Genomic DNA, 22,769 nt, shown 5'->3' on the forward strand with positions numbered 1-22,769 from the left:
CTGTACAACGTGTAGATTCTTGTTTTGAGTTACAAGGTTCTGTGCTGTTTACAATCTATGAATAAAGCAGGAGTCTTTTACAATGAGAGCAAGCCTTTGTAGCCTTATATAAGTTGCCTAACCTTATGAGTAAATATTTAGAGCTATTTTAATATAAACCAGTACTTGCCAGGCGCAGTGGGTCATGCCTGTAATCCCAGCACTTCAAGAGGCTGAGGCAGGGGGATCACCTGAGGTCGGGAGTTCGAGACCAGTCTGACCAACATGGAGAAACCCCGTCTATACTAAAAATACAAAATTAGCCGGGCGTGGTATCGCATGTCTATAATCCCAGCTACTCGGGAGGCTGAGGCAGGAGAATCACTTGAAACCGGGAGGCGGAGGTTGTGGTGAGCCAAGAATCACACCATTGCACTCCTGCCTGAGCAACAACAGTGAAACTCCATCTCGAAAACAACAACAACAACAAAAATACATATATATATATATGTGTGTGTATATATATATACATACACCAAAGAATACACACACACACACACACACACACACAAACCCCAGTATTTAGCATACTGATATGCAGACAACCATGCTCAGAAACCATGAACACTATCACAGTGAGAAGTGGCCACCTTTCTTGGAGGGTTCAGTTTCATGATTTTGAAGAGCCCCTGAAATAATGAGAACACACTTTGGTGTCTGGGTGAAATATGTCCCACCTCAGTGAATGAATGCCCTAAAGATAGGATGAAACCTGGGGACCTGATCATTGATCATTAGGGTTTTACCTTGAATGAGAATCAGGTCATAGTATGAGAGGCCCCCAGGGATTTATTGAATGAGAATCAGGTGATAGTGTGAGAGGCCCCCAGGAATTTATTTCCCAAAACTCTTAAAAGAGGGAATCAAAAGCCTCAGGTGAGGCCCCAGATACTTGTATGTAAGTGTACAAAGCAAAACAAAATGAATTTGAGATTATAACATAGAGTGGTCAATATGATGTCTTAGGTGTCACCACAGTTGGTGGGCTAGGACTCATGCTTATAATACATCAGTGGAAGGTTATGCCTCATTCAGAAGCAGCAGACCCACCATGAAGGGCAGTGTAGCAGCACCATGTGTCAAGGAGAGATACCCCTGTGTGGAAGGACAGCCAGGAGCCTGAGGGTGGCAGCACTCTGGGCACATGAAAGTGAGGGAAGAGGATTGAGCAGCAGTGGTGTGGGAGAATGCAGCAAGACGCCTGACCCTGTCAGGATGTGAATGACATGCTTCCGGCACAGATGGCAAAGGTGGCTCAGAGGTGAGAGAGATGTGCTGACTACGTGCTGGAAATGGGATTTGCAGTGAGTCTTGTCTGGCCTGGCTGATAATTTCATTTCAGTTAGGGCTACTTCTTTTGCTAATTCTCACCAAGGAGAAAATGACAGTGAGGGATCACTGTGGGTAAAGCAGCCCTCTCAGGTCATGGTAGCCAGAGAGGAAGACTGGGCAGCCAGGCAGGTCACGCCTACTTGATAAAGAGGAAGCTTCATAAAACAAGGTAGTGTCCTAAGGGTGAGCTCTGGAAGAGAAAGCACTGGGGAGCCGGCCTGGACTGTGCATCTCAGGTGCTCTTGATTGCATGGAAAGGAAGGAGCTGAGAGGAGAGGCCCCCAAGAAGAGGGTTCTCCAAGAAACAAGATTAAGCAGGGTCTACAGCCAACACAACACATGAGAGAGAGGACAGACCTCCTGTTGTAATCTCAGGGTGGCTAAACTAGCAGACAGGTGAAAGTCACCTTCCTACTCCTCCCTGAAAGAAATTCCAGTCAGGGAAGAAAGGAAGACCAGCAGGAACAGCCTCACAGCTGTACACCAGAGGCACTGACAAGGAGGGACGCGGAGCTGCTCCTCTCCTGCCTTGCTGCTAGTCTCCTCTTTGCAGAGAATATTTTTATAATGGAAAAGGAGAATAGATCTATGGTTCATGCTTTCCTTTGAGAATGTGGCAAGAGCGCACTCCCGGAAAATGTGCTCTACACACAAAAATTTCCAAATACATGTGGCTCATCCATAGCTCTGGAACAGGTGCTGAGTCTTAAAAGGAAATTAAAACTGCTCTAGGCCAGGCACGGTGGCTAACACCTGTAATGCCAGCACTTTGGGAGGCTGAGGTGGGTGGATCACCTGAGGTCAGGAGTTCAAGACCAGCCTGGCCAACATGATGAAACCCCGTCTCTACTAAAAATACAAAAATTAGTTGTGGTGGCGTGTGCCTATAGTCTTAGCTAGTCAGGAGGCTGAGGCGTAAGAATCCCTTGAGCCCGGGAGGCAGAGGTTGCAGTGAGCCGAGATCACGCTACTGCATTCCACCCTGAGCGACAGAGTGAGACTCTGTTAAAAAAAAAAAAAATGCACTCTAAATATGTCCAAAATGCATAGCTTGAATAAATGGATACTCAGTAAACCAGATGGCCAAATATTTGTTAATTTTTTTTCTTTTTTGAGGAATTAAGGAGATGGGGAGGGGCATTAGAAAGCCAAAAATATGTTTCCAATGTTCTAGAATAAATGAAGGTAGCTTCCCCAAACTGTGCCTGTATAACGTTCTAGAAAGTATTTCTAAAGAGATGGTTTCTGCCACTCAAAACCGCACAACTACATGGAAACTGAACAACCTGATCCTGAGTGACTGCTGGGTAAATAATGAAATGAAGGCAGAAATAAAGATGTTCTTTGAAACCAATGAGAACAAAGACACAACGTACCAGAATCGCTGGGACACATTTAAGGCAGTGTGTAGAGGGAAATTTATAGCACTAAATGCCCACAAGAGAAAGCAGGAAAGATCTAAAATTGACACTGTAACATCACAATTAAAAGAACTAAAGAAGCAAGAGTAAACACATTCAAAAGCTAGCAGAAGGCAAGACATAACTAAGATCAGAGCAGAACTGAAGGAGATAGAGACACAGAAAACCCTTCAAAAAACCAGTGAATCCAGGGAGCTGGTTTTTTGAAAAGATCAACAAAATGGATAGACCGCTAGCAAGACTAATAAAGAAGAAAAGAGAGAAGAATCAAATAAACACAATAAAAAATGATAAAGGGGAGATCACCACTGATCCCACGGAAATACAAACTACCATCAGAGAATACTATAAACACCTCTACACAAATAAACTAGAAAATCTAGAAGAAATGGATAAATTCCTGGACACATACACCCTCCCAAGACTAAACCAGGAAGAAGTTGAATCACTGAATAGACCAATAACAGGCTCTGAAATTGAGGCAATAATTAATAGCCTATCAACCAAAAAAGTTCAGGACCAGACGGATTCACAGCCAAATTTTACCAGAGGTACAAAGAGGAGCTGATACCGTTCCTTCTGAAACTGTCCTATCAGTAGAAAAAGAGGGAATCTTCCCTAACTCATTTTATGAGGCCACCTGATACCAAAGCCTGGTAGAGACACAACAAAAAGAGAATTTTAGACCAATATCCCTCATGAACATTGATGCGAAAATTCTCAATGAAATACTGGCAAACTGAATCCAGCAGCACATCAAAAAGCTTATCCACCAAGATCGAGTTGGCTTCATCCCTGGGATGCAAGGCTGGTTCAACATACACAAATCAATAAATGTAATCCATCACATAAACAGAACCAAAGACAAAAAACACATAATTATCTCAATAGATACAGAAAAGACCTTTGACAAAATTGAACAGCTTTTCATGCTAAAAACTCTCAATAAACTAGGTATTGATGGAATGTATCTCAAAATAATAAGAGCTATTTATGACAAACCCACAGCCAGTATCATACTGAATGGGCAAAAACTGGAAGCATTTCCTTTGAAAAGTGGCACAAGACAGGGATGCTCTGTCTCATCACTCCTGTTCGACATAGTGTTGGAAGTTCTGGCCAGGGCAGTCAGGCAAGAGAAAGAAAGAAAGGATATTCAGTTAGGAAAAGAGGAAGTCAAATTGTCCCTGTTTGCAGATGACATATTTAGAAAACCCCATCATCGCAGCCCAAAATCTCCTTAAGCTGATAAGCAACTTCAGCAGAGTCTCAGGATACAAAATCAATGTGCAGAAATCACAAGCATTCTTATACACCAGTGACAGACAAACAGCCAATGGAACTCCCATTTACAATTGATACAAAGAGAATAAAATACCTAAGAACCAAACTTAAAGGGATGTGAAGGACCTCTTTAAGGAGAACTGCAAACCACTGCTCAGTGAAATAAAAGAGGACACAAAGGGAAGAACATTCCATGCTCATGGATAGGAAAAATCAATATCATGAAAATGGCCATACTGCCCAAGGTAATTTATCGATTCAGTGCCATCCCCATGAAGCTGCCAATGACTTTCTTCACAGAATTGGAAAAAACTACTTTAAAGTTCATATGGAACCAAAAAAGAGCCTGCATTGCCAAGACAATCCTAAGCACAAAGAACAAAGTTGGGGGCATCATGCTACCTGACTTCAAACTATACTACAAGGCTGCAGTAACCAAAACAGCATGGCACTGATACCAAAACAGAGATATAGACCAATGGAACAGAGCAGAGGCCTCAAATAATACCACACACCTACAACCATCTGATCTTTGACAAACCTGACAAAAACAAGAAATGGGGGAAAGGATTCCCTATTTAATAAATGGTGCTGGGAAAACTGGCTAGCCATGTGTAGAAAGCGGAAACTGGATCGCTTCCTTACACCTCATACAAAAATTAATTCAAGATGGATTAAGACTTAAATGTTAGACCTAAAACCATAAAAACCATAGAAGACAACCTAGGCAATACCATTCAGGACATAGGCATGGGCAAGGACTTCATGACTAAAACACCAAAAGCAATGGCAACAAAAGCCAAAATAGACAAATGGGATCTAAACTAAAGAGCTTCTGCACAGGAAAAGAAACTACCATCAGAGTGAACAGGCAACCTACAGAATGGGAGAAAATGTTTGCAATCTATCCATTTGAGAAAAGGCTAATATCCAGAATCTACAAAGAACTTAAACACATTTACAAGAAAAAAATCAAACAACCCCATCAAAAACTGGGCAAATGATAAATGTGTCCCAGCGATTCTGGGACCTAACAGACACATGAAAAAATGCTCATCTCTGGTCATCAGAGAAATGCAAACCAAAACCACAATGAGATACCATCTCACACCAGTTAGAAAGGCAGTCATTAAAAAGTCAGGAAACCACAGGTGCTGGAGAGGATGTGGCGAAATAGGAACACTTTTACACTGTTGGTGGGAGTGTAAACTAGTTCAGCCATTGTGGAAGACAGTGTGGCGATTCCTCAAGGCTCTAGAAATAGAAGTACCATTTGACCCAGTGATCCCATTACTGGGTATATACCCAAGGGATTATAAATCATGCTACTATAAAGACACATGCACACGTATGTTTCTTGTGGCACTATTCACAATAGCAAAGACTTGGAACCAACCCAAATGTCCATCAATGATAGACTGGATTAAGAAAATGTGGCACATATACACCATGGAATACTATGCAGCCATAAAAAAGGATGCATTCGTGTCCTTTGTAGTGACATGCATGAAGCTTGAAACCATCATTCTGAGCAAATTATTGCAAGGACAGAAAACCAAACACCACATGTTCTCACAGGTGCAAATTGAACAATGAGAACCCTTGGACACAGGGCGGGGAACATCACACACCAGGGCCTGTCGTGGGGTGGGGCATTAGGAGAAATACCTAACGTAAATGATGAGTTAATGGGTGCAGCAAACCAACACGACACATGTATACACATGTAACAAACCTGCGAGTTGTGCACATGTACCCTAGAACTTAAAGTATAATCCAAAAAAAAAAAAAGATGGCTTCTGAGCATTTTGGAAACTGTACCCACAGCCATCGTGGATTCACTAAGAGGAAGTTCAGTCATATTGATCTCATAGGTACTGGTGGATTGGGGAAGTAAAAGGGCATGGCTGCCTGGGTTCACACCAGCTCTGCTGCTGATTTAACCTCCAGTCTCTTCATCTGTTGAGATGCAGGTAATAACATGACCATATCAGTTGTTATGCCTTCACACAGTGTCTGTGCAATAAACATTAGCTGTTAGAATTACTCCTTCATCACAATAAAGGATATGCTAGATGTTGTATAATTCTACAAATCTGTTTTCATAGAAACAGTAAAAAGGCTGAGCTAGATGGAGTTTCGGTATAGTGATTCACAACCAGTTGTATGTTATATCCATACACTACTTGCAAGTTTCACCCTGCAGAGAAACTTCTAGTGAATTTCCACGGGGCTTTCCCCACCCAGCTGAACGTTTTTATTAGTGACTGAAATAAAGGGTGACAAGGCATACTTATCAAATGTGTAGATGTTAGCCATGAAGGTAAGGAGAGCAGATAACAGAGGACCCCAAAACTTAGAAAGGTTAGAGAGACCAGAATATAGCAGGATGAAGTTAAATGCAGTAACTGAGGTCTTCCACTGGAGGACTCAACTGTATAAAATATGGGATGGAGGAATAACAATAATTAATAGGAAATGAGATACTCAGTATAATAATTACTAGAATGTAGATAATTTCAGATCATACTCAACCCTAGGAAGGAAGTGTTGTTATTACTGACTTTACAGATGAGGAAAGTGAAGCCTAGAGATTTTGACTGAAATCAGACAATAAATGGGGAAGTCAGACTTTGGACCCAGGCAGGCAGGCTACCAGAGCCCACTTTGAGTAAACAATTTTGAATACCTCCAATACAATTAAGCAGTATGGTAATGCATCCCCCAGAGCTCCATGTGACCAGGTAGTATGTGACCTAAGGAGCTAACTGATAGTCTCACTCTGCTATGAGCTTATCAGGTAACAACACATAAATGTGTTCCATTCCAGGCGCTACAGTTTAAGAGGCACATAGACAAATAGATGACTTTCAGAAGACAGTAGTTGGTGAGGGAGACTCAGAACCCTGTCATTCGAGGAGTGGTTAAAGGAACTGGACGTATTTAGCCTGGAGAAGAGAAGACTCGGTAGGGACCTGCCATGAGAGCGCTACTTGTATTTGAAGTGGGGTCCCATAGAAAATGGACAAAACATGCATCTGTCGGCTCTGATGGTTCCTGGAAAGTACTTGGGGATAGGTCTGACCCTAGCACAGGAAGAACTTTCTCACTCTAAGAGCTCCAGAGGTGAACCACACAAGTGGGAGAATTGAGTTCCTTGTCCTTAGACATAATCAAACATCAAGTAGGAAATGGGGCCAAATGGTTTGCCAAGATGAATGTGAAAATCAGCCCCCTGGGTTAGCAGGATTTCTTCAGGGATCCCAGGGCTGTCTTAGTCACATGATGTTTCGGCCCAAACTCAAGCTTTTAGGAAGCTTTTAAATTCAGCCCACCCTAAAAGTTGGCTGCTCAGTCTGCTGGACTTGGGAAATGATCCCTAGTCTTTCTTCCATTATACAAGGGCCTGCCATAGACTGGAATTCAGATAGATGGAAGATCAAGAATCCTTTTATTCTCACCTCTGCCGACTGACCTTGCAACTCTGCTGTTCTGGGGTCACATGCACCTTAAACTTTGCAGGTCTGCATGCCCTTTGCCCATTATGTTCTATTCTGTTGGTCTACACACAGCCCCTCCCACCCACACTCACACCAGTTTGAGCTGTCCAAAGTTTTTGGCTGCAGTCACTAGGCTAAGGTTCCTTCTCATTTGTCGGTAGATAGAGGCACTGCTGATTGTCCTCATCTCCTCCTTTTCCCAGCTTAGTATTCACCTTTTTCTCTGTGCTAGCTCTTAACAGTTGCTCTTTTCCTACTAGTGTTTTACCCCCCCAACCCCCTCCCCAGGCCTTTGACTGACCCTTTTTAACAAAGGGTTTTCATCCTGTTATGTACTGGGTCCAACTGCTCCGTGGGCAGACTCTGAGTGCCCCCTTTCAATCTCTCCTACCCCAAAGCCATTGAGATTTGATTTCTGGTTGGCAGCAGTTTCCTGAGTTTCCAGATGATAACACATAGAATCTCCCCTATGTGGGAAGATGTTAGAGGTCCCCCTTTGCATGGCCCATCTGTGAGCCTCTGGCTCCTTTTGAAATACCTTGCAGAGTGAATACTCGCTTCACTCAAACTTTCAGTAAAAATCTGTTGTGCAACATGTTAACACCTAGAGGGCCTTTGCTTTATAAAGTAGATACTGTCTTCCTACCTGTTTCTAAGAATCCAACCCCAGTTGAGAGCCAGTGTCTCTCAGGACCCTCCTGCTTGGCATTCCCTTCATTATGTTATGACAGAACAGTGAGCAGCAGGTTCCTTCTGCTATACTTCCTCACACTGGCCTCCAGAACGATATAGTCGCAAAAAGGTAGAAGCAACACTGTCTGACAGGGATCCTGACACATGAATTCCTAAGTTAACATACTCATTTGTTATTCACCAAGATTGTCAGTGCCTGCTCTGTGCCAGGCACTTATGTTACGTTATGTTATGTTATGTTATGTTATGTTATGTTATGTTATGTTATGTTATGTTATGTTATGTTATGTTATTTGAGATGAAAGTTTCACTCTTGTTGCCCAGGCTGGAGTGCAGTGGTGCGATCTCGGCTCACTGCAGCTTCTGCCTCCTGGGTTCGAGCGATTTTCCTGCCTCAGCCTCCTGAGTAGCTGGGATTGCAGGCATGCGCCACCACACCCAACTACGTTTTTGTATTTAGTAGAGATGGGGTTTCACCATGTTAGGCTGGTCTCGAACTCCTGACCTCAGGTGATCTACCCACCTCAGCCAGGTGCACTATTCTTTAGGTGTGGGAGATTCAGCAGTGAACCCTACAGACAGGCATTGCCTTGTGGCACCTCCACAAGCAGGACACCAGCCATAAACACACCACAATAGTATGTTAAATGGTGCTGTCCGTACTTGATACATTCTCCTCATGTTCCTCTCTCCTTTGCATCTGTGACCCCATGGACCACAGTAGGAAGATAACAGAAATTCTCTTACCACTTTCCTCTTCTCCTTCACCTGGAGGGGAAACGTTGTAGCACTTCTTGCCAAACTCAAGGGTACTCAGAATAAACTCCACATTTTCTAATATGTCCTGTTGAATCCTCAAGGAGAATTTGGAAAAAATTGGGTAGGTCCTTCCTGGGCATCCCTGTTATAATCAGGAAATATAACACATACCCTATCCAGCAGTTTGAGCAACTGTAAATCTTTGGGTGGGGTTAGAAACCTTCTCAAAAGCATACTTTGAAGATTGCTGAATGTGATGTTTTTCCAGACATGTTCCCTGATTTCATTGGTTCATTCGTTGATTTATTAAATATTAAGCTCCTGCTATGCGCTGGGCACTGCATAGGTGCTGGAGATTCAAAGATTAATAAAAATAGACATGATCCTGATATTTACAGAACTTACAGTGTAGTATAAGAGAGACTTGAATCAAATAATCCCACAACCAGTGTAAAGTCACAGCTATGTCTGGTGCTTTTGTGCTGGTGACCAATCAAGAGGAATCGAGGGCCGAAGGATGAACATTAGGTTACCAGGCAGTGGGGAAAGCCTGTACAGAGGCCCTTTCGGGAAGGACTTTCACAGAAAGTAGGTGACAAAAGAGCTCCCTGTGGAGTCTGGGACCTGACATCTGAAGTGAGCTATGGCACTTCCCTCGTTTGCTTGACCATGGGGCATTCTTAAAAGCATTTCTCAGAACCAATGTTTCATTTCAGCATACTTCAGGAAACACTAGTTTTTTGTAGTAACTTGGGCAACCTTCAAACATAAACAGGAACGAAAACTAGGAAAGTTGGTTGGGAGAAAGGCGATGATTGACACTATCTGTAGCAGTGGTATGAAGGACCTTGATCCATTAGTTTACCAGCTACTAGCCAGGCCTTCCTGCTGTCACTCGTTCCCATTCTCTTTCCCACCCAGTGAGACCAAGGCTAGTCCTTTGTTACCGTCTAGGTCCTGGAAGGCAGGGATCATATCTTTTTGTCTTTGAAGCCCTAGCACCTAGAATTTTACCTGGCACATAGTAAATATTTCTGAATGATTGTTCTTTGGGAAAGCTGTAGAGTGAGGCATAGGTTCTATTTCATGGTAATACAAAATCAGACTGGAGGTTCACAGTCATTGTTAATTCTACATTATCATGCCAACATTCTGCTTACCTAAAACACATTCTGCCTCTAAAAAATTTGCATTAGCTATGAACCTGAATGTGATTGAACTTAGGAGGAAGAAAATAGAGCCTCTAATCCTTTTTCTAATAAAAGAAATTTCCTCTTTCTCCACTAGGAGCGCTAAGTGGGCGTGGAATTGTTTGATACTTTACCACTACTGTTAGCTTTGTTTTTGTGTGTTTGTTTTTAAATAACCAGCCCACTTGGGGAGTGTTAACTTTAATTTAACTACAATTCCTTATTCTTTTTCTTTAGCATATATTTCCATTGCCTTTATCATTTTTTCCTTCTAAGAGCTATAGATCCATGATGACTCATCATAATCACTAAAATTGCAGTTCCAAATAATTAATGATTTTATTTTGCTTTTATAGAATCAACGTTTTTAATACAATTCATGCTGAAATGTTAAGTATCGTGATTTTTAACAACAGTTTTTATTAGATAAAATGGTGTGGAATGTTTTAGGATTCTCTTTCTTGAAAACTTGGAAAACAACTGTAAACTTTCTTTTTTTAGGATTTACTTACAAGACATAAATTGCTCAGTGCAGAATTTTTGGAACAGCATTATGATAGAGTAAGTATATGAAATATTATTTTTAAATAATAAATTATAACTTGTTAGCAGAAAGACTTAAATTAGGTTTTTGTACTAGAATATTTATTTTGCATATGTAATGTTTATAAATGGTGCTGTAGTTATTTCTCTTCTTAAACAACTTACAGAATATTACTTGGTCAGAAGTAGATATTTTTGATTGACATACTGCCCTTTGAAGCTTTTATTGCTTTAAAAGAGGAAAAGAAAGCATTTTGCTGCTAAAATGATAGTAAAGATAGTGGGAACATTATCTGACTTTTTAACTTTTCCTTCCTTTTCCATCAGTTGCCCCACATTTCTGCTGCATACAAATAGAGAGAAAGGGAGGCAGCAGCTGATAGGATGAGAGCAGCACTGGCCAGAGGGGACGGGAGCCCGGCTCTGCTCCTGCTCTACTGCTCACTCCTTTGTGGCCATGGCCAAGGCAGTTAACCGCTTGGGGACTTAGAAGTCCGTCCTTATTGTAAAATGAGGACATTGGACTAGCTTGTCGGTAAGGTCCCTTCCAGCACTGAGTCAATGTCAGATGTTCCTGGTAATAGTGTCCTCCAGAGATTTGTCAATGATTTCCAGAGTGCTTGATAGCTTGATTTCCCTACACCCCCACAACTGCCTCTAGGGCTGCCGTGTGAAATAATGTCTTCCACTACTGCCAGTTCTGTCAGTCTCGGGAGGACCTTTCGCAATACCCACAAGCACTGTTGTGATGTACTGGTTTAACTACACATCGCCGAAGGTTCTGATAGGTGCCCTTAGAGAGGTTGGAAGAATGACAGTGCACTTAAAATTCCTGTCTATCCTGCAAGATTTGGTTTAGATTTTAATTTTTCTACTAGTTTAAATTTTTGAAATCCTAAGTATTATTAATACTTCATTATTCACTTTGCTATTCAAATACATTATGAGATTCTTAGAGGCAAAAATCTATGCTTTCTCATTCTTTTGTTTTTTTGTGTTTTTTTTTTTTCCTGTCTTTTTCTCCTGCCCTCCACTCCCAGTAAAAACATAACACAACACTGATCACACAAGTCCTTCATAAGTAGCCTCATAAATGGCTTAAAAGTTGCTGGTCCTTTATTTTTATTTCAGCTCATGTATATTTCGATATAGGTGTGTTTTTTCTTGTATGTTCATTGCTTTAAAATGGCAGCCCTGTCATCATCAGGGTGTTTTTACAGTAGACAGAAGCATGGACTTGAGCCTTGGACTGCCTGGATTCTGGCTGCAAGTCTCAGCCCTACCATGGGCTAATAAGACTTCAGCAACTGCCTTCATGCACCCTCTGTGCCTTCAGGGTCTTCCACCCTGAAGAAGGTTCTTCATAGTACCTGTCTACTGGGATCATCATGAGGATTAGATAAGAATGCATATGTGACATGCATGGCATAGTGTCTGGAACACAGGAAGCATTTAGTAAATGTTAGCTCATTTATCATCACCACAAAGATTTTTCAACATACTAGTAATTTAAGGCCTACCAGAGACACAGACCAGCTAATTTCCAAGACATTTGCTACAGTGAAATCTATTTAATCTTGCAGTAAAATAGCTTCCTACATGTTGTTAATAGATGACATCAGTTAGCAGGATTTTAGAAAAATGTATGTGAGGCAATTAATAAATATATAGAAAGCAATCAGATCTTACAGAGGGAGAAACCGTGGGGGATGTGGGTAATTCAAAGCCACAGGTGAGGTTATTACACCAAAATGCATGCTCTAAATTCTGGTGCAGTTTGGCTCTGAGCTTTCTAATAACCAAAGTGTAGAAAGAAAGAAAAGCAATTAAAAGATGACAGTATTTGTAGAGTAAAATATATACTGGCTGCTCAAAAGAAACATAGCTTTCCTAGCACTGGGACCTGAAACAGATTTCTCTCCTTGGCATTCTTAAAGGAGAGTCAAGTTACAGTGTCATGTAGTGGACTGTCATTGCCATGGCATTGCAGTAAAGAAAATGCTCAACTCCGATGCGGTTCCCTGAAAGCAAGTCTTTGAGGAGCCCAGAAGTGGGTGGGAGGACAGGTATCTAGATTTGTTACTTATCCTTTGTCTGTCCTAATTCAGAGAAAAAAAAACTAACATAATCTGAAGGAAACGGGCCACATACATACTCTTCAGGCAGTTCTCCATGAAAAATTTTTTGCAACCAAACTTATCCAAAGATGCAGCAGAAAATCAACTTGCATTTTCTATCAAGAACTTGAGATGTGTCTATTTTGTTACTGATTAAAAGCAGGTCCAGTTGTTTTGGTCATCAGTTTGATCATCATTTGAGAAGGTAGAGTTAACAGCTTTTTCTGAAAAGAGAGAAATCTAACTCAAATACTTACTAAATAGATGGCCAGCTCACCTCTGCCAAGAGGTAGGCAAAAGAAATAATGTATAATTCTGTGTTAGCTCTAAACCAAGAAGGCCAGAAAGCAAATTTTTGAGGCTTTGTAAGCCATGTGGTCTCTGTTGATCTCCTGTCTGTTGTTCTGTGAAAGCAGCTGCAAATAATACATAAACTTTTCAATGAATTCATGTTCAGTAAACAAATGAGCATGGATGTGTTCCAGAAAAACTTTCCACAAACAGGCAGCAGGCCATAGTTTGCTATCTCCTGCTCTAGACCACAGGTATATGGCTAATAAGGACCCATCATAAAGCATGGACACCAGTAGTTCTCTCTTGGACAGATGACAAAGCAGGCATCCTCTGGCACTCGCCATGACCAAAGGAAAGTCTCAGGAAAGCACCAAGATCCAACAGTCATACTAGTGCTGCAGACTTTTAGAATGTTTTAAACCTATATGTGGTTTAAACAGACAGGCAAAAAATAAAATCTTAAGGCTAGCTGGCCTTGTCTACTATGTTTTTTGAAGGATAGCCTTGGCCCCTGAGTTCCCGTCATTTTGGTTTTCTAACTCTCTGCTTTAATGGGCTTCTAGCCCTTACTATGCCAGCAGTGCCACTCTTGCCAGTGACCGCTGTTTTGAAGATCTAGTGGACCTGTCAGTTAAATTTGCGGCATTTTGTTCTCCCCAGGGCTTCATTCATGCTATGCCCTTCCTTTTTTATCTGCCCGGAATCTGTTCTCCCCTCCATTTCTGAGTGAAATCCCTCCCATCCGCCGGGTCTGAGCCTAAGCCCCACCTTCAGTGTTGCCCTGGTTAACACAATGCTGAATTTCTCCTCCCTTAATTTCTGTTCTGAATTATTTTCTCTCTTTGCCTCATACATTGAAAGAGCAGGTAACTTTTCTCTTTATGGTTGTGCTTTAAACAAATTGAGTTCTTGTTTATATAAAATACAAGTTTTTCAATCTGACATCAAGATATGAGAGCAGACTCAACAAGCAGAAGTGTGAGGGGTAAGGAAGTTAGGTTTTGTGCATAGGGAGCTTGGGGTGACAGAGAGGCCTGGATTTCAGCTCTCTCTGCAGGCCTGGCTGGAACTGGGAAGGGGCTCAATACCAGGAGCCCTCTTCATGGAGGGGATTGGCGGGATCACCTGAGGGTCTTAGAGCAAACATGTCAGAGGAAGACATGAAAGAGAATGGCAGGGGAGCCAGGGCAGCTGTTGGCCTTCATGGTGTGAGAAGTGTGTCCGTAAGCTAATTTACAATGTTACCTACCAGTCTTTTTTTTTCTTGCAATAACCCTGATACATGTTTTCTTATCTTAGTTTTTCAGTGAATATGAGAAGTTACTTCATTCAGAAAATTACGTGACAAAAAGACAGTCACTGAAGGTATGACATACCATTTTATATAGCTTATTTCTCTGCACCTTGTGTTTGAAATGTGGATGTGGGGAAAGGGAGATATGCAGGATGGGTCATAGACCTTTGGGGGAAATAAATACCTTTGCCAAGGGTCAAGATTTTTGCGGAAAGGGATGGAGTTGGACAGTGATCCATGTGGAGTACCTTCCAGCTTCCGAGTAAGGTGGAGACATGGAAAGGGAATAAACAGGAGTTTGAAGAAGACTTCATCTCCTAGCAGTGCCTTCTTTGAGATTTTGGGCCGTAGTCATACCAGCTAGATGAAGGCACCCAGGTGCTGTGCTCCTGGGCCGTGGCCTGGGTGGCACAAGCAGGTGTGTGAGGGTGGAGGGAGGCGATGTGCGTGTGAGGCTGTGAACCACAGACAGGGTTGGCTGCTTTGTATCAAAGTAGGATATCCTTTGCAAGTTTAGAATGTTAAATTTAAGATTTAAATTCTAGACTAAGGGTTGGCGAACTACAATCCATGGGCTAAATCCAGCCTGGAATAAAGACATGCTTATTTATTTACATATTGTCTGTGGCTATTTTGAGCTTCAGCAACAGAATTAAATAGATGCCCCAGAGACCCTATGGCCTGCAAAGTCTAAAATATTCACTGTTTGGCCCTTGATAGTTTGCTGACCCCTGCTGAAGAAAATTCTTAACAGCAGTTAATAAGTGCATACCCTCCATTCTGCCAGTAAGCAGTCCCGACAGGAACTGGAGATGAAATCACAAAGGATTTGAGGGGAAAAATCGTAATTCCATTCAGTTTTTTGCCAGGTCCATTTAAAATTTGACTCTGCCCAGAGTTCTTCCCCTCATACGTGTCTGGACCAATAATGACCAAGACTTTATCCAGTCATCCCCTGCCTACCGTGGGGAAATCTCCCTTGAAGACCTTATCTTTCTGTGGAAAGACTAAAGGACACCAGGAGCATCTGGAATACTTTGTGTCCTTTGATAGGAACACTCCAGCATCCGCATTTTCAATCAGTACTTTCTTTCAGACCAGCATATTCCTTCTTTCCGTGTAAGGCTGTAATTCCTACAGCAGGGCATCTGTGACAGCCACAGCTGGGGAATGGGCACCGTCCAGCCAGGCCCCTTGCTTTCCATTCATTGCTGTTGCTTGGGCCCAGCCATCCTCTTCATCTAGTGTTAGGGATCCCTAATGATTCTTTTCCCCGCCTCCCCTGGCTAGAGGATCATTTGCTATCTTTAGAGGGTTGGACAGAACTTCTTGGCAGCTGTGGGAGGAGTTTCTCTTCCCTGGACATCAGTGTGTGAGAGAGTGGAGGTTTCTGGGGCCTCTCCTGCTCTGTGATTCTCAAAAGGGCTGAGGTGTACTACTCTTGCCAGCGGTTACACAGACGCGCACAGTTCACTGGAGTCAGTATCTTCTAAGGCCACAAAGGCCAGACAGGATAGCCTTGGTTAGTAGCTTCTAAGGCTGTTGTGGGAGGAAGCGGGGGTATTGGGGAGGTTATTGGCAAATCCATAAACTTTGACCAAATGTTGGATTCTTGGGCTGTTTGGATAAGTAAGGAGAACGGCCTTCAAGACCCTTCTGCCATTCAGAATTACCAACATAAAAGGCTGAGACCGCCATTTCCAAGCCCCTAGGAATGAATGTAAAAGCAAGTCGCTGGTTCCTGCAGTTGATGTTAGCGGTGGGCCAGTGAGTGCCCCATGAACACATGGAGCAGCTTCAGCACCAGCCGTACTTTAAAGATGGATTTTAATTAATACTCTCTTTTTTGTAGCCACATTGGCATTTATTTATTCCCATATTTATGTTGCCAGCAAATTTATATTCCCTATGCAAGACTCCAAGTTTTTTAGTAAAGAATTACATCTTTGGGCGGAGTACGGTAGCTCACGCCTGTAATCCCAGCACTTTGGGAGGCCGAGGCAGGTGGATGGATGGAGGTCAGGAGTTCGAGACCAGCCTGGCCAACATGGTGAAACCCTGTCTCTACTAAAAATACCCCCAAAAATTAATTAGCCAGTTGTGGTGGCACAAGCCTGTATTCCCAGCTACTTGGGAGACTGCGGCACGAGAATCACTTAAGCTTGGGAGGTGGAGGTTGCAGTGAGCCAAGATTGTGCCACTGCACTCCAGCCTGTGTGACAGAGTGAGACTATCTCAAAAAATAAAAGAATTACGTGTTTGAAGTCATCTTCCTTCAGATTTTCTTTGGTTTCTGTGATAGAAAACACGAAAACTATAAATCACACAATACTGACTTTTCAGTCTTTGTAGTAGATGCTGGTTGCTTCTCACCGTAAGAATAGATTTTGTGATTCACATTGATATGAAACCTAATCTTTTGAGTTCTTCCTGTGAGTTCCTTATAAAGCCTAAGTAAAATAGATTTGTTTTCTTGCACATCAGCTTATGTTTTATTTAATATAATGACAAGTTATTTATCCAGAGATCAGTTATCTGGAAACTTCAAGTATATAGAACATAGCCAGAAACCCAGAAAGGAAGCAACAAAAGCAATTAAAGCAAAGACACAGCGGCGCTGTTTGCACCTTTTCTTCCCTTAGCCCTCACTCAGTCACATCTCTGCAGATGCAGGCATGATGGGTGCTTTGCACATACTGACGCTCGTTTCTCACTGCACTCTCCTGAGATAGAGGCACTGTTGCCCACCCTCATTGTACAGATGATGGAACCGAGGCACAGAGGAGTTCAATAAAATGTGCTCAAGATTACAGAGCTCACAAGAAGTAGGGAGCCAGGATTGGAACCCAGGCAGGCTGGCACCAGGGACCAAGCTCTTCACTGCTCTGCCTCTGCCCACAAGGACCGCAGCTTGGGCAGCCCCACTGCTGGCTCTGCACACTCAGCTTTGGCCAGGTTGTTGGCATGTTGACAACCTGAAGAAGTGACTGCTGGTTTTAGGAAAGAGTAAGCAATGACAGTTTAAAAGTTGTGAGTTTACATGATACAACCAACTTTCCAGAAATTAGTAAACCCTGAAGTAAACAGATGTTTTTTAGCGTAATTGGTATAATTAGTGATAATGAGGGTCGGTAAGAAAACCCTGGATTATCTTCAGGAGACTTAAGAAGGAGCAGAAAAATACTTACTTGTGTAAACCTTTCTGAATTAGCTGTGATAAAATGGTACTTGTGGCATGTGCAGGGTTCATGTATGGAAAACTTGGGACACAAAACCCTTCATCCTGGAAAGTCCCGCTAAATAAAATTTTAAAATAGTTATTTTAAATTAAGCTAAGCTTTGTGGTTAGTTAACAGGAATAATCAATAGCTTTTGACCATTTTCTGAATAGTTTCTAACACAAATGCACGCTTAAAGGGGAGGCTCTGAGAGTCTCCAACTCAGGGCTAAGGGGACATCTTGAACATCCTCTGCAGAGAGCAGCGTCAGGCCTCCTGTAGATTTCATCTCCTCAGGGAAAGGTAGGAAGGCATTCAGGTGGCAGAGAGAAGGCCCTTGATAGCTTTTAGTTTGTAATTCAGTTCAGTTCTTCAGTCTTTTGAGTGCCTACTAATATGCTATACTTAATGATGATTATGAAATAAATTATTTTTTTAAACTTTGATTTTTCCTTAAATTTTAATAACAATGTAAGAGTAATTGTTTAAATGTCTTCTCAGCTTCTCGGTGAACTACTACTAGATAGACACAACTTCACAATTATGACAAAATACATCAGTAAACCTGAGAACCTCAAATTAATGATGAACCTGCTGCGAGACAAAAGTCGCAACATCCAGTTTGAGGCCTTTCACGTTTTTAAGGTAGAGTATAGAACCACCAGTGATACTGTCCACTAGAATTGATCGTCGTATTTCATTTGCAAATGACGGAAATTATTAGCCTCACTTTGGTAATCCAGGTGACTTAATTAAATTCAGTCACTTTTCATATTTGTGTGCTATGACTTTTAAACAGAAAGGTAGACCTGGAAACGGGTTACTATTTGGATTTGGGAACAAGAAAGTTTATTTATAGAGGAGTGTCATTTATCTTTGGCCTAGAAGATTATTAACTGCAAAACAAAAGCATTTCTTAATGCTTGCTGTGGAGGTGTCATTCTTAAAATCCAGTCTGACCTCTTGTGCGGAGAAATAATTTCTGCCCGTTTTATTCTAAAATCAGAGTCTGTATTTAATACTGCACACTGTGTTGCAGGGCTGGCAGAATGAGTTTATCAGTCGTATTAGTGTTAAAACATGTAATTACTTCTCTCAGTTGTAAAATAAGGCCTTCTACAGCAAAACCTAACGACCCTGACTTCTGCCCCACCCCAGGAGAGCGTAGCTCTGTGCTTTCCTGCGCTGTGGCTGCAGCTCAGGTGTGGCTGCGTTTTCTTCTTTCTCTGTGCCTCATGTGCATTTCTCTCCATGCAGGTGTTTGTAGCCAATCCTAACAAGACACAGCCCATCCTAGACATCCTCCTCAAGAACCAGACCAAACTCATAGAGTTCCTCAGCAAGTTTCAGAATGACAGGACGGAGGATGAGCAGTTTAACGACGAGAAGACCTATTTAGTTAAACAGATCAGGGATTTGAAGAGACCAGCTCAGCAAGAAGCTTAATCTCCAATAAACATCTATGTTAAATCCAAATTCAGCGTTTGCTGTTAGCTATTCAGCATCAGGCACTCTTACTGATTCATGAGGAACATTACTGCTAATCTGCTGTTAAGTGAACGGTTTTTCATTTTACCCTTTTGTTTTTCAGTCCAGGTTGGAGATCGTAGCTGCTGCTGCTTGCACACTAGGGCACATGTGGGCTTTCTCTTGATCTTTGTGTCATTTCAGAATTCGAAGTACTACGGGAGTTCTGAACATGGCTGGGTTCATGAAGGCAAATGTATGGATGAGAGTGTGGTTTAGGAAAGAGGGCATTGATACCAGATTAGACCTATGTGTTTGCACCCATCTTTGTTGGCGATCTGAGTGCAGTGTGGCAAGTGCACACCTGGCATCCCTGCGTCAGATCGTACCCCTTCGCTGAAGGAAAATGACGCAGAGCTTTATCTGAAATCAGAGGGGAACTGTATCCAAAATGGGAGTTTGGGGGCAGATAAAGTTGACATGCGAATAAATTGATACTGAAACTTAGCAACTTCTCAAAAGTGTAAAGAAGCCTCATAAGATCATAAGGAAAATGTATATATGCTTTTCACAGCTTTCTAGAATTTTTTGACATTTGATTTTCTTGAGACTTGTAAACCTGGATATGTTGAAGGGTATTTGTTAATTTTACTTTTCGAAGATATTTTAAAAAGTAGAGCTAGCAATGACACCTTGCATTTCATTTCAACACTGCTTACAGGTTTCTTTTGTATATAATTCTTAGAATGCTCATTTCTTTTAAATGGTTTAATTTGTACAGCAGAGGAATGTCATTGTAGTAGTATGTAACTATTACCTAATACTGAGTTTTTGCAAAAAAACAATGAATGCTCATATGTAATTGAAATACTTCAGATCACATGAAAATGCTGATTTAACATTTAAGTATCACAGCATTAAAAGAAAAAAAAAGTAAACCAATCCTTTGTATTCAGTTACCTAATGGGGTGCCATCAGTAAGCTGCGATACAGCCCTGGAGCTCAGTCAGCCACACCTTCTTGCATCCTATTGGCCTTATTCATTTAAAATGAGTTAATGAATCCGCCAGATCTGTGAATGATAGAGATTATGCTAAATTAATGCTGATTCTTTGTGTGTGTGGGAAACCTCTGTAGAGCACCTTTTCTTTCTTAGACTAAGTAATCCAGTACAATAGTTGTGAACTGAATAATTAAAACTTTGGCTTCTCTTAGGAAAAGAAGACTTCCTAGTCATAGGTGTCCTATGGGGAAATTTATTTTTTTTATGTCCTGTTCCTTAATGCTGCAAATTATCAGTATTTATAAAGTAACTGATTTTGCACCACTTTTGTGTTACTGTGACCACGGCAGAACAATGTCTTCTAGACTATATCTATGTAAAGTTATTAGAATGGTATCTGTTCATTTTAGTGATATGAAGATCACAACTAACAACTTACAAATCAGAGTTTGCCAGTTCAAATTCAGCATGGCTGCAGCTGAAGAAATTGATATGATTATTCTTTGCTAGCCTCTCTTACTAATGGAATTATATATTGGCCAGTAAAATGGGCCTCCCAATTGCTGTTTCAGCAGGTTTTAAAACCTTCAAGAACATCAGTTAGGAAAATAGCTCCAGAAAATACAGATGTATTTTATTTTTATTAAAATGGCAGTCTGCATCATAATTGGCGTTTCCTGAGACTGTCTTTACCAGAATCTGTGTGAAATAAGGCAATCTAGTCTCCTCGAAAAGAAAATCTCTTAGATGTTTAGGAGGGCAGACTTGGCCGTGATGTGGTGTCCTGGCTTTTGTGGTATAGTGCTGTGTGTATGGAGTTAGTGTAAAAACATGGATTACACCAAGTGGAAGAAATGTCTTCTTGCCAAGCTCATTCTTAGAACTTACACAATAAAACAGCTTCTACTTTGGCAATGATGTTGTAGCCTTTTAGGTGGAAGACAGTGAGGGGGTGCAGTGTGTCAGAGACAACATTAATGTGTTACTCTTGCATTGGAATCTGAAGGTAGTTCAGACTTCTTGGGTTTTGTTTTTAAGCAAAACAATGAAAACATTTAAGGTTGCAATGTTGCATTTGAAGTTATGATCGTTTAATATATTCATATTACCAAGACTATTATACTGGAAGTGGTTTCTTTTTGTGTTATAAAGGTTTAATTTTACATAAGGCAGTTACTTAATGTGATTTTTAACCCTTAAAAAAGTGGAGATGTATACATTTGTTAACAATGCCATGAAAGCATTTTCTTTCTCCTAAGGAAAAGTGAATTTCTTATCAGAATATCTGGCTGGCCCTGTAATTTAAATTAAAATAAAATTTTGAAGAAACAGCATTGTCTGTCTTTATGATGTATTGTAGACAGTTGCATTTGTGTTACTGTGAACAGCTTCATCAGGAGACACACAAGCCCGAATTTTGTCACCAGCTGAAAGCGGAGGGACAGTTAACACCCATTCCTGTCTGCCTTTTTCCCTGTTCAGGGGCTTCACTCCGCCGCCGCCCCCGCCCCCCAACCACCTTCATGCTCATGTTTTCCTTACCCTTCCTGAGTAAAATTATACCCTTTAATGGCACCGTTTCTTAGACCCTAACGTTTTGAGGAGTGGATCCTCTCTTTGATTCTGTGTCCCGCTGTTACCAACACTGCAAGGCTAAACTAGAACGCTCGACCTGGAGTATTCACAGGTTACTGATGTGAAATGATCATGAAGGCGAGGGGACAATGGAAGCAGGAACAAGAACTCTGGCACTGTAAAGAATGTCCCTCGTCTGTCTTCCAGGGTGGCTCGTAATCCGTAGTGCACAACCCTGCCCTCGACTTTAACCCCTGTCGGTAAATGAAATCTTTATTCTCTGGAGTGAAGGCAAGGGACATGCTCTTGCCAAAAACACTTCATCTAAGTAACAGTGTCCTATTTGTTATTTCTGCCAAGTAGTTTGGTCTACTTGTATGTTGTAGTTCCCCAAAGGTGACAAGGGCCCATTAAGTCATAACTTGTGACTTGGCCACTTCCAAGGATCACCAGGCTGAGGACTGGATTCATGCTTCAGCTCAAATTCCACTTCCTACCACAATCACCAATCAAATGCCCTCCTCCCCTTGCCAAAGAAGCCCCAGAACATTGCCCTTCAGGCAGTTCAGGAGTAGTGCAGTTCTCACGCAGCCTTCCTAGTTAGGCTCCAGCAAGGTCCTGATCGGGGAGTGCTCTGAGGCTGCAGTCAGTATCCAATACCTTGTTCATGCTGGAGGCTAGAGCCGCTCGAGGTCCTGAAGAAAGCCCACCTGCTGATGTGCCAAAGTTGTCCTTTACGGGAAGAGCGGGCGGCCCAGGACACACCGCCCTTCAGGTGCTCTGGGATGTGTCAGGAGTCTTCTCCCTGGCCATGGCTGTGTCCTCACTGACCAGGGCTGTGTCCTCACTGACCAGCTGGTTTCCAGAAGACATGAAGGACGGTAAGATTCTCCCCACTCAGCAATCTCAGTCCTGCAGAAAGACCCACTGGAGCTTTTCACTACTAATACCGTACGCTTTCACCCGCTGACAGTCCGCTTGCGGTCAGCCAACACACCTTTGCCACCAAGCACTGAAGATCCAAGAAGTGCCTAATAAGG

The 22,769-nt window shown here is 41.9% G+C and overlaps 1 protein-coding gene across 2 annotated transcripts in view; it reads left to right on the forward strand.

Annotated features, from left to right (window-relative positions):
- The window catches only part of CAB39 (calcium binding protein 39), a 107,855-nt gene extending 86,367 nt beyond the window's left edge, over positions 1–21,488 (forward strand). For both annotated transcript variants that reach the window (XM_025404630.1, XM_025404632.1), the window contains exons 6-9: positions 10,720–10,779; positions 14,472–14,537; positions 18,186–18,329; positions 18,942–21,488. In XM_025404630.1, the coding sequence (XP_025260415.1) occupies positions 10,720–10,779; positions 14,472–14,537; positions 18,186–18,329; positions 18,942–19,130 (459 nt within the window). In that variant the 3' untranslated portion in view covers positions 19,131–21,488. The remainder of the gene's footprint in view (positions 1–10,719; positions 10,780–14,471; positions 14,538–18,185; positions 18,330–18,941) is intronic.
- Positions 21,489–22,769: the final 1,281 nt, after the last annotated feature.

The sequence above is a fragment of the Theropithecus gelada genome, chromosome 12 (assembly GCF_003255815.1).
Source record: "Theropithecus gelada isolate Dixy chromosome 12, Tgel_1.0, whole genome shotgun sequence".
Taxonomy (NCBI): Eukaryota; Metazoa; Chordata; class Mammalia; order Primates; family Cercopithecidae; genus Theropithecus; species Theropithecus gelada.